The sequence below is a fragment of the Chenopodium quinoa genome, unplaced genomic scaffold, assembly GCF_001683475.1.
Source record: "Chenopodium quinoa cultivar QQ74 unplaced genomic scaffold, ASM168347v1, whole genome shotgun sequence".
NCBI classification, from domain to species: domain Eukaryota; kingdom Viridiplantae; phylum Streptophyta; class Magnoliopsida; order Caryophyllales; family Amaranthaceae; genus Chenopodium; species Chenopodium quinoa.
This window is the reverse complement of record NW_018744460.1, coordinates 512,556-525,285: the sequence shown is the minus strand read 5'-3', so window position 1 is coordinate 525,285 and position 12,730 is coordinate 512,556. Positions and strand designations below refer to the sequence as shown.

The following is a 12,730-nucleotide window of genomic DNA, read 5'->3' as shown; positions in this document are numbered from 1 at the left end:
CTTGTTCTAGGCAATTGTGGACGAATAATGCAAGCTTCTCAACCGAATAATGTTCACCTAAAAGTGTGGACGCACAGTGCCAACATGCTATATATTTTGCAGCTCTTGTGGATGGCCTAGTTTGGAGCACCCATCCGACTACCTAATCTACTGATTGCTCTTATTATACCATTAAGGTACTCCTTTTATTCTATTTAAGGTTATGCACTAGTTTCTAGGAAGTGCTACTTAATTTATTGGTTTGAAGTTTTAATATAACGAATAAAGTTTCATTGATATATATGACAAATAAAAAAATAGTGCAGGTAGACTTTTATGAGAAAAATGATATGGAATGAGACTAGTTAGTAAGTACGTGCTTAGATAATAAGGGAGAGACCAATAGTAGAAAGTTAAGCAATTACTGATTAGCAACTTGAAATGTCTATTAAGGCCTAATTATCATGCTGAGTAATTTTGTTTTCTTTGATTTGAAGTACTTGTTTGAAAGATTAGAAACAAATTCCAGGGATGAATCCTGTTGTACTGATCTTTTCTGCAATAAATTCTGGTGGCATAACGTAGAAGATTACCATGTTCATAGATGGGGGACGAACTAAAGACATTAAGAAAAATCTGGGGACTTTGCTGGAGATGTACGATACAAATAGAGTCGAGCCCTGTTTTGAATTTCCCTGTTGAAAGCTGTATGGCGCTTTGCTTGTTGGAAATGTAGATTGTAGTTTGATTACTGATTTACTGTCTCTAAGTGACTAGGTTGTTTGATGGCTGTACAGCATATTCTTCTGCATCTCAGTTAGAAATATTAACTTTGGTATTATTTGATCATCAAGGAAGTTATATTGTGTGTTCATAAGCTTGGACAATGGACAACCTGTTTAATAATTGTGTTGTATATTCCTCTGTATTGCAGTACTATAGAGGAAAAAGAATGACTGAGATTTCTGCAACGTTGTGTCACGAGCACAAGACAACATAATCTGCCATGATCAGTGACGCCCACAGCAGAAGAACGACCACAACACTAATTATAATGCCAATTGGTGTCCATTTCAACGCGATAATCTGCCACACGCTGAAATGTAAGCTTACTTTCACGACATTTTCAATCTTCAAAATTGTTCTTCAGAATTTAAGATTGTTTACCTCAAGATGCCGAGAACCCCATATTGGTGAAACAATTTGAGGAGCCATCACAACTCTTTCCATATAATCTAGTAAAAGCAATGAAAACAATTTAGTTTAGCTTTTCACAAAATTCATTGAAAATATTAGCTAAATGATTGGAGAAAGAGAATTTTTACCTATTTGCTTTATATTTTCTATAACTGCAGACATGGTTTCTATTGTTATACTTAACTCTTGTCCGCGATTAGCGTTTAACTTCTTTAGATTAGCTTGTGTTCTTGTGTCAACATATTGTTTCCCAATGTTGATAATAACACTGTCTATAATCACACAAGTTCAAAAAAAAAAAAAAAAAATCATAGGATTTTGCGCTATAAACATCTTCAAGATAATCAAATCAACAAACAAAAGAGGAAAACAATATTAACAATACAATTAAGATATGCTTACCAAACTTGACAAAACTATAAGGTCTAGTAATTTTATCCATAAGTTGATCGCTTTGAAATTTCTCTAACTCCTGTCTCAAATCCTCAAGGTAATGAAAGGCTAGTGTTCTCGGATATGAAGAATCACACAATGTGATGAAGCAAGCACCACAAGCTACCAAACAACTTATAATGATCATTAGAAAAACCATGTTAGCAATACAAACTCGCGTAAATCAAATCAAAACTTAGAGGGGCACTCGCTAGGGTGCGGGGGAAGGGGAAGGGGAAGGGGAAGAGAGGAATATTATACTTGAAAGAATGTTGATGATCAAGGCGAATGGTCATCTTTGGATTAGGTGCTAAAGAACCTCTTGAGATTTCTTTGAGAATGAATTCAGCTTGTTGCTTGTAGTATGGTATGTTGTAATCTTCATTAGCATACCTTAGACCTTGTGACATAGGCATGCCATCTCTAATTCTTCCAATTATTGTTAGCTTAACCATTTAATTTTGTTTTGTGATTATGCTTTAATTAAAGATTGCTTTAAATTTGAGATTATAAACTAAAGATAATTAGAGCGTACTAGGGGAAAAAATGGAATAAAGAAGGGTCATTATAAAGGTAAGATAACTTGGAGATCAAGTAATTCTTTATGACTTAATACTATGTTGTGCCAATTTTTAAACAAGCTAAGAAGATGATTAAATTATACGGATATACTTGTCCTTGATGTATTTATAGCCTTTGCCTTGCGTGTATGAAGTTTGCCTCACTTTTATGCTTTTAGCATTTCTTTTACTTAATAACTTTGTCCAAATGTTACATTATGAAGGAGGTGATATTTTTCCTTTTTATGAATATCCTTTTTTAGTTCACATTGATGATGAGGTGAATCCACTTTTGAAAAAGCAACAATTTAATTTTTGAGCTTTCTTGAGCATGAAGAAAAAGAAAGAAAGATGAATGATAATTCTTTTCATCTAAAATAAGTTGTTCTTGTCTAATTTTATCAATATAATGAATGTTTTGAAATAATGATTTGGTGTAATTATACTTTGATTGATTTATAAATTTGTGAAAAATGTGAAAATAACATATACGTACTTAAACTTACTCTGTTATTCCGCATTTTCTAGGTACAGAAATAAAAATAGATGTCTACAATTTTTGTGCGAGTATATATATTTTGAAAAGTACTCCGTATATTAAAAGTATAGAGTACATTGGGATTGCTTTCTTAGAGAAAGCTAATTGGACAAAAATTTAAATTTACAAAGGTTTGAAATTCAACTTTACTATTTATGCATTGAAGATACATCTAGAGTCCTAGACATAGCAGAGTAGCACAATTAATTTCTTACATAATTAATAATGTGTCACATTGGAGTAAACCATACAAAGTAGATAAGACTACTACTTTTATACAAAATAAATGCTAAATTTAACATTTGCATTATTCACCTAATCATTTTAATCAATTTTTGTTATTATATTTAATATAAAGCATAATTGTACAGTTACTTATTAGAATCGTCTTGATATATAATTTTAAAATATCAATTTGTTTTATAATTTAATTATTGATAATTAAATATATATTATTGGTCAAAGTTTTCCTTTTGAAATATTTGAATTTTGTTAATTTTATGTTACAAATTGTCAATTAAGTAGTGGAATAGATAAGGAAAAAAAATTACTCCATAATAGGGCTAAATTTAGTAAATGGGTTATAAAGAAATGATTTTCTAAAACATTCATAGTCACGGTACATACGAAGTACCACGATATGAAGCATAACAAAAGAACAATCAAAAATAAAATTGAGGCAAACAAAAGGATTGGAGATAGAGAGAGTTATTTGTTTTCATTCTCTTGATTTCTTTTACAACAATATAAAAACAAGGGGCATAGAGAGAATGATCGAGGTAGTTCATATCTAATATATAAAGCTGAATTATTCAAAATATATATATATATATATATATATATATATATATATATATATATAAAAAGCTGAAGATAGTCATGAAAAAATCACGTAAATCTAGATAATTTCATACTTTCAGGACAATCACTAAATTCATACATTCAGAAAAATTCAGATAATTTTTTTGTCAGATTATTTATAGTAATAAATTTTTATTAAATCTCACCTAAAACAAAATCTTACTATTCGAACAAGACTACAAGTAACTGAAGTTAGTCCACAAAAACTCTGACACACACTCTCTTTGTCAAACACAAAAGACTAAGACTTAAAAAGACATTAATTCCTTTGTTCGCCTATTTAATATCTAAGTGGTCTTACTAAATATTTTTGGGGTTTTTCTCATAAGAAAAAATGGAAGAAAGTACATGTTCTTAAATTTAACAAATAAATGTGAGCGATAATCTTAAATGCAATTCCAGCATCCCTGCAAGATTACATAATTTAAGTTTACCTAGCTTGGCTGTCCTTAGTACTGTTCTCCATTTATACAAGTATAGGATATTTAATTACGAGTATTTAGCGTATAGAAGAAGCATGAATTATATTGAGTGTTTGGGCGTAGATGAAATTTGATTTCAAAATTTATAACGAAATAATGAAACTATAAAAGCTTAAAAGGATCCGATTTGACAGTTGGGCACTCCATAAGTCCATATTATTAACATTATCGATATCTTTTTTTTTTTTTTTTAGTTGAATAGGATTGAACTGAAAAAAAGTCCAAAAGACTAGAGTCATAGTGGAATTTAAAATTCTAATTTCATGTATATGTGTTTATGTTATGCAAATTCAATAAAAATAACTTGATGGGTTACATAAATGTTTTCAACACCCCCTATAAATATTTAAATACGTACATATGTCATTCGTGATAGATTGGTAATTACCTAATAATATACTCCATATCACAGTTACACGTCACAGAGGTGGAGGGAGGGGGTACGATGGGGACACCCCCCCTTTTTTTAAAAAAAAAAAACCAAACAAAATTAGGATTTTTTTTAAAAAAAAAAATGAAAAAAACGAGAGAGAAAGAAAAACATAATAAATGTGAAATATGAAATCGACAAACATAAGTGTAAAACTGATTTTTGTTGTTTGAATCCTAATTTTTTTAATTGTTGATTATTTAAAGTTCATTTTTGAATTGTTTGAATCCCATTTTTATAATTGTTAATTGTTAAAACCAATTTTTTAACCGGTTAATTATTTAAATCTCAATGTTAGGGTTGTTAACTTGTTAAGTGTGTTAAATTTTTTAATAATTATGATTGTAGGATATGATAATTGAACTATTTAATTTTTAGTTTTCAATTTAATTAGGACATGTCAAATGATCCACCTAATTCAAATAAGGCCAAGACAAAAAAACTACCCAATCATCGGCAAATCGACAATTCATGTTTACAAATCGACAATTCATGTGTTACAAGAATGAGAAAGATGTATTCCTTCAAGTAGGCCCGTACAAAACTATCCGAGAATCCGATAATCCGATAATCCGATCCGCAACAGATTTGAATTTTTGAATATCTGATCCGAGTTTTCATTTTGGATCGGAAATCCGATCTAAAAAAACGAAAAAGCGAATATCGGATGCAGATTGGGATATTGATTTTCAAAATTTCGGATATCCGATATCCGAAATATAAAGGCTGAAATAGTGAAATATATATAAAATTTTTAAATTGTTCATATAAATCTGATCCTGTATTATTAATTTATTATAATATTCTTAATATATTTGATGATAATTTTTATTGCAAAAGGACTATTATTTTGTTAAAATATATTGTACAACTTAGCGATAAAAAAGTGGTAAAATTAGTGAAATTTAGAAAGTAATCATAATCAATTTTACTTAATATTGGATAATGGATATTCGAAGCATCTGATTCGAAAATTTCGGATATTCGAAATTTTCGGATCGGATTTGGATATCAGTTTCGGATATCCGAGCATTCGGATATCCTATCCAAAATCGCATTTCAGATCGGATATCCGATCCGTGAACAAGCCTACCTTCAAAGTTTTCAATGAATATATCATCGATTGCTTTCAAAGTATGATCTAATATGGTTATTGAACTATTATTGAGTTGTAAGGCATTAGCTATTGAACTTATGTGTTCAAGGTTTTTTAAAAGAATTTTATTTGTCATCCTAAAAGATGTTTATTTGTTGTCCCCCGATTAGAAATTCCTGGCTCCGCTCCGCGCCAATGCACGTACATAATAAGGTTAAAAAAAACAAATAAACTCTCAAGATTGAATGATTTTGTCTATAGGATTTTTCATTTCTCATAAACAACGACAAATTGCTTCCAAAAAACATTATTTTACCTTTTTCTTTAAAAAAAAAAAACAAGAAAAAAAGAAAAATACTTTATTTAGTTAGGTATTGGTTAAATGACACACACTACATTAAATATATGTCTATGTATGTCAGTATGTACTAATGTACAGAAACCTGGATGTTGCACTTAAAACTTACGAGATTCAGGTTCTTCATCATCATCCCCTCGTAAAGTCTTATCACTCATTGATGTAATTATGTAAATACTTTTTTTTTTTTTTTAGTGTATAGTTTACTCAACCTTTTTAATGTTATAAATAAGAGACCCTTTTTTCGCAAACTCATCAACAACTGTACGTCTTTAAAAAAATATTATTATGGTAATTATAAAAGACATCACAAGAAGCTCATCTACAATAAGTTGTAAAAAATATAAGAAGAAGAAGAATTATAATGAAAGTATGTTCAATAATAAAGGGTGTTGGTCTCCTGAAGAAGATCAAAAGCTTATTGATTTCATGCGCAACAACAATGGTCGTCCTTGTAACTGGAAGTCTCTCCCTAAGCTTGCAGGTTTGTGTTTTTTCTTTTTTCTCTCCTTTTTCGTATTACTTGTATGAAATATATGGAGTATAATCGTGTATCTTAAGGTTATTCTTACTTGGATGGCGATTGTCTTACAAAAATAGTCATAGTAAGAATACCATTTACAGATGTTGGAAGTATTGTTTTTCTAACGAACTTTGGGTAAATTCTTTTCATACAATCCTTGGATTATTTATTTAATTGTTTGATTGAGCTCTTCTATACAAAACCATGTCTTATTCAGCGTGAAATAATAGTAACAACGTTCTTCAAAAAAGAAAATAAAAATTACAGAGTAGTAACAAAAAATTTGTGCACCAGCCGGGAATCGAACCCGGGTCTGTACCGTGGCAGGGTACTATTCTACCACTAGACCACTGGTGCTTCTTGTATGCTAATTCTCTAAATAATTTATAGAACTATACTAGAATTATATTTTTTAATCATGGGCCTAATCAATTCCAAAAGTTGTTCAATCATGCTCAATATTGACCTCCAAACATTATTTTCTTTAAAGTTCTCACCATTCTATGTTAGTAATATTACAGTTGTCTTGATTTTTCGTTTTTGGATATACATCCAACAAGGTGAAATATAATTGATTTTCATTCATTCATGTAGTATTATGATACTTCCTCTGTTGCACAAATATTATAACAAGGATGAAATTACGTATCCTAAAACATATTTTATATGCTAAATATCTATAATTATATAAGAGTAAAATTATAAAAAGTTGATATTGTGAAAGTATTTTACGAGACGAATCTAACAAGACCCCACATGAGACATGACTATATTTTACTTGACATATATAAATCATAATATGTGGTCAAACAAGTGTGATAAATAGTGTAAAATTCCAGTTGTTGTAATATTACTAGAACGGAGAAGGTATGCATTTATTTAAGTGTAATGTGTAAGTGTGTAACATTGTTTGTTATGTATTAGGCATACTTCGATGTGGAAAGAGTTGTCGTCTTCGTTGGGCAAACTATCTAAGGCCTGATATAAAACGAGAACCTTTCTCCGAGCATGAAAACAAGATTCTTATACAACTTCATGGTCTTCTTGGCAATAGGTATCAATATGTGCAAATCCATTCTTCTATTCTACCAATCTTAGAGATTACCATTTGCATCATCGCTAAATACTAAAGGATTTGATAGTTCAGCTATTCATATAAGTGCATTTAATGCACGACTATTGACTGTCAATCCTACAATAAAATCATCGATTATATGAGACAGACTCACATTAGAATTTGTTTTCCTCCAAACATTTCACTAGGTAGGAAATAGATTTTGGATTCAGAATTAATCAAACCCACCGTTAGAGTAGTCTTCATAATAAATGTTATTTAATGATGGGAAATAAGTCCTACATTAGTAGAATAGAAGTAAGTTCTTGATGCTGAGAAGGAAGTCCCACATTTGTAGAACGAAGTTATATATATCTTATTCTATAAGTATAAGCTTGGAGCAACTATATAAGTTTTAACATTTGGACTTTGGAGCATGGACAATTTTTTAACAGAAGTCAAGGACTTTGACCTCGCGCCAGACCGGGTTAACTTCAAATTAAGGAAACACGATACATTTAGGCTATCAACACCTTGGTTGTTTAAACGATGTTTAAGATGTATTAATTAGTATTCATACCATATTTGCAGGTGGGCTGCAATAGCAGCAAAACTGCCAGGAAGAACAGACAATGATGTAAAGAATCATTGGAAAGCCCACATTAAGAAATACACAACCATCAACTTGTACTCAAGAACTACACCATCTGAAAAGTCGCATATAACCCGGCACATGGCACAATGGGAGAGTATCAGAGTGGAGACTGAGGCTCGGTTAACATATGAGTCCCTCTGCTTCCCCTTAGGATACCCTAGATACAACTCTGATCACTTCCTTTGTCTGTGGAACTCTGAAGTCGGAGAGTCCTTTCGGAAGATGATTACAAGGAAGGAGCATTCAGGTATGACAGGTCAAGTTTGGCAGCCTGTAAGCGTGAAGAAAGAGCAGCAGGAGAGCACATACTCAGGGTCTGATGATTTAGGTGATCCTTCAGATATAGCAATGAACATGTTGCTGGATTCTCCAGTAAGCGAATAAGCGATTAGAACTGATTAGTGCACTGAACTTTTACTAGCAGGCATGAATCGCATGATACACGATCTTGCCAAATTTTGTCAGGGATTTTAAAGTTAGTAGCAAGGATTAGAGAAAGACAGTGATCTGATTTTTGTGTAGTAGAACTTCGTTCAGTGCTGGTTAGTTTGAAAATAAACATTAGATCATTTTGTATATGTAGATCGCGCTTCTTAAGCAGTTAGTGTGTAATGCCTATCCAAGAGCCGTATATCCTTAATTCCTGACTGATATTAGATATTAGATGTGCTGCAATTTGTAACAGAAAACAGGAAAATCTAAACGATATCAGACATATTTGTGGTCCAATACACACCTTATGTACATATCACAAATCATATCCACGTACGAAAACAAATCATATCCACATATGAAAACAAACATGTAACAAATTTCATAAGTCTGCCCAAACTATACACCTGCTAATTAAATAAATAAACCATGGAACACTTGTACAAATAAATTAAGACCTTTTTTGTTCTTTCCTTTTCACCCTTTTCACAATCTAATTGCTTACTTGATTCACTTGTCCCTTCTCGGTATAATTTATTCAAATAATTCTTCTTAGAACAAACCAAGAATTTTCTTGGGGGCTTTCCTGTGGTGCGATATTTAGCAGCCAACTCTTCTGTTTTGACAATATCCTCAGCACGTTTGGCTTCAATTGTCGCCTTTTTTTCCTCTGCTTCCTTGTGAATCATTGCCACTTTGTTCTTCATTTTTTCCGCGTATTCTGCTTTCTTCTTTTCCAACTTTTCCTGCACTCATGAAATCCTTATCAGCTAAACAGCCTTCTATCGCGCAGCACAATATACTCAAAGAGACAAAATCAATGGCACTATACCTCCATCTTTTTTAACTCAGCCTCAGCAGTTGCTTTCCTGCTGTTCTCCCATGCCTCTACATCAGCAATTCTCTTTTGTGCCCTGCTCGATCCATTTAGTAAGAAAAAGTGTCCCATGTTTTCCATCAAAGAGTATCGTTTATATTTATATGCATTATTCAGACGACAAAGGCTTAAATCTAGAACATGGTTAAAACTATACTAGATTTGTAACATGTAAAATCTGTGCAAGAACGGCTCTAGAGAACATTCTGAGGACTGGTTCACTCAAATCTTTATTCAAAACACTGTGTTTCAGTAATTCAGTCTGTCCCTCAGCAACTTCAAGACATAACAATGGAATGATGACATGACTGAAAGTATTCTTACTTGTTTTCGACTTTGCACTTCTCACTTTCTTCCCATGCTTTGATCAGTGAGTTCCTCTTCTCCGTTTGAACTCTTGAAAGCTGAGCATCTGAATACAACAATCAAAATATATTGAAAATCACAATAACAATTACTGACCTCATCTACAATAAGATGAATGAAAATATTACCTCTACCAGTTGAGCCCTCTAAAGGCTTTTCCTCTGAAGACTTCTCCTCTACAGGCTTCTCCTCTGCAGGCTTCTCCTCAGAAGGCGACTCTTCTTTAGGCTTATCCTCGGATGATTCTGTAACCTCTGTCCATAAAACACATTAGATTCAAATTATTTACTAAAAATCAATTACGAGTATATCATATTGAAAGTCAATAACATGGTAACTGAATGGAAATCACTCTTTGGTTTCATTTGTATGCACACTGCTTCTTAGTGTCACTAAGTAGAAATTAATAAATTCAGCAAACCCTCATCTCTTCTCCCCCTTAGAAGATATTTTACGCAAATTAGAATAAAGACCGAGTGGACTATTAAATTCCTTTATGTAAGCTCGCTCAGATGATAAAGCCGTAAAGGAGTATACTCAAGATAGGTTCAAACTCCTCAAAATTGTCTAGTTGCCTTTTATGAACCAAAAAACAAAAAATATAATGAAACCTTAAAGATTTAGTTTCCTTTTTAGGAGCATACTCTTTTTAAAGATTTAGTACCTATTTCAAGGTTGAGTGCCTAGAAACAAAAATATTACAAAGTGTACTTTTCTTTTGGTAAGCTATATCATTCCAGGGGTATCAAAATTCAAGCATCACTCAACTAAAATAGAACTAGAGACAAAAATTGGTTGCTAAATGTCAACTTTTAATCATATCAACCATACCATAGATTTTGAGAAGAAAAAAAAAAAAAGAGAGTCCATGAAACCCCCCCCTCCCCCCTCCCCAAAAAAAAAAAAAAAAAAAAAAAGCATAATTAAAATCACTTATCCATGAATACTACTCATCTATGGATAATTGGATATTACATAATTTTTTTTAAAATGGTTTTGGTCATTTTAATCATCTCACCATCACTTTGATATCATATTGGAAATCCTATGCATCAATCAAAACCATAATAAATAGGTAACACCTTTCTTAAAAAAGAACAAAATCATTTGTATCAAAAATTCAAACCAATCACTCACACATGCAAAATTTCAAGGGAATTAAAACACCCATCAAAATAACAAAAAAATTTAAAAAAGGACATGCACAAATTACCATACAAAGATTATAATTTTTTTAAAAAAAAAACCCCAAAAAATATTAAAAAATTAAATTAAAAAAAAAACAGAGGAAATATTTATAACTAACTTTCAACAGAAGCAGGAGTTTCAGGAACTTCCTCAGTGGTGGCAGGAGGAGGTGGTTGAGTTTCTTCCACAGCTTTCTCTTCAGCAACAACCACAGTTTCCTGCGTCTCCACGGCCGGCGCAGGTGATTCTTGCGGAGGAGTTTGCTGTGGCGGCGGCACCGCAGTTTGAGTCTCCACCATCTTTGCTGTTTCCTCTGCTGTTGTTGCCATCTTTATCACTTGGTATTGATAATAATACCAAGTTTATTTTTATTTTTTCGTACAAGAAAAATCCAACAAAACAAAAACAAAAAAAACAGGAAGTAAGATAAGAAAGAGGTTAGAAAGAAGTTGAGGGAAGTTTGTGATGAAGACAGTAGTTTATATTAGGGTATTTTTGACAGCAGTTGTTATATTAGCTGGAATGAAAACTAAGGTTGAATGATTTATTGGTGTAAGCAATCAAGCAAACCCAAAAATAAATGAGCCAGAATGGCCTTTTCATACTTTGCACTCTTTTTCTCCTCTTTTTACGTTTGTTATTATATTACTGTATAATTAATTTTATCTTACAGTATTTTCTTGTATTTGGTAAACAATATTCAATATTTTAATTGTTAATGATGATTAAGTTGATAATAAAGTGAGATGTAAAAGTAGGTAAATTACTATATTAGTCTGTAGTCATTATGAATTTGGCTTCATAAGTTACAAAAAGGGGATATGTTGACTGCACCTATTATTTTCTATGTTTACTGATTGTTTAATATCCTGTTCTGGTTGTCTTAAACAAACGAAAATAAAGAAATCCCTATTTTGGAGGATACTTTTTTGTTAATTCTAAATAAAAATAGTTATTCTTGAATGATATCTTGAACAATAAATGAGACTCTTTTTTTTACTTAACAAAGTTGTTGAATATTTAAATATTACATAGTACATAGCAGATTGACTAAGGTTAAATAGATAAAAGAATACGATAAAAATAATCAATAAGAAGATGACGCGGTAGTTCCGTTACTTCCCATTAGAAAAAATTCCAGATTGTTTCCAACTGCTAATGCTTGTTGATTGAATACAAATCATTGGAAAGTATACTCACCAACCAAGCTGACAAGTTAGCCAATCATATTATACAGCCCATTGTATTAATTCTTGAATCAATCAATTATATAATCAAATGTTGAGTATGATTTCATATATTTGTATACTCTTTATGTTTATGATCATGATACAGGCGAGACAATCCACTCGGGACCCATGATGTTAACTGATATTTGGTGAGATCATGCTATTTTGGCCATAATGAGATCATATTAACAGAGTTCACAAGTATAGCTGTAGACAATTAGTGTTAAATCATTATAATAGCTTAATACGTTTCATCTTTCAAAAAAAAAAGCTCAATATGTTTCAATTTTTAAAAAATAAACGTAGTTATCGTTAGACCTGGCAAATGGGTTGTTCGGGTTGGGTCATTTCGGGTCTGTTAACATTCGGGTCGGGTTTGGGTCGGGTTGGGTCATTTGGGGTTTCGGGTATGGCTCGGGTCAGGTATCGGGTCGGGTCATTTTCGGGTCAAGTATGTTCGGGTCATATTCGGG

The 12,730-nt window shown here is 31.8% G+C and overlaps 2 protein-coding genes, 1 non-coding gene and 1 pseudogene across 3 annotated transcripts; 1 reads left to right on the top strand and 3 right to left on the bottom strand.

Annotated features, from left to right (window-relative positions):
• Window positions 1-371: 371 nt before the first annotated feature.
• On the bottom strand, window positions 372-2,204 carry LOC110697069 (25.3 kDa vesicle transport protein-like). Its single transcript, XM_021874411.1, has 5 exons — window positions 1,870-2,204; window positions 1,579-1,742; window positions 1,305-1,448; window positions 1,147-1,214; window positions 372-1,065 (listed from the first exon to the last, which is right to left on the bottom strand). Exons 1-5 carry the CDS (start codon window positions 2,061-2,063, stop codon window positions 958-960), a joined length of 678 nt encoding a protein of 225 aa, XP_021730103.1. The 5' UTR covers window positions 2,064-2,204; the 3' UTR covers window positions 372-957.
• Window positions 2,205-6,742: 4,538 nt separating this feature from the next.
• On the bottom strand, window positions 6,743-6,813 carry TRNAG-GCC. Its single transcript has one exon. It is a non-coding gene; the product is annotated as a tRNA-Gly (tRNA).
• Window positions 6,814-7,946: 1,133 nt separating this feature from the next.
• On the top strand, window positions 7,947-8,744 carry LOC110697343 (transcription factor MYB41-like). Its single transcript, XM_021874725.1, has 2 exons — window positions 7,947-8,047; window positions 8,102-8,744. Exons 1-2 carry the CDS (start codon window positions 7,947-7,949, stop codon window positions 8,547-8,549), a joined length of 549 nt encoding a protein of 182 aa, XP_021730417.1. The 3' UTR covers window positions 8,550-8,744.
• A 138-nt stretch (window positions 8,745-8,882) lies between these two features.
• On the bottom strand, window positions 8,883-11,586 carry LOC110697068 (annotated as a pseudogene).
• Window positions 11,587-12,730: the final 1,144 nt, after the last annotated feature.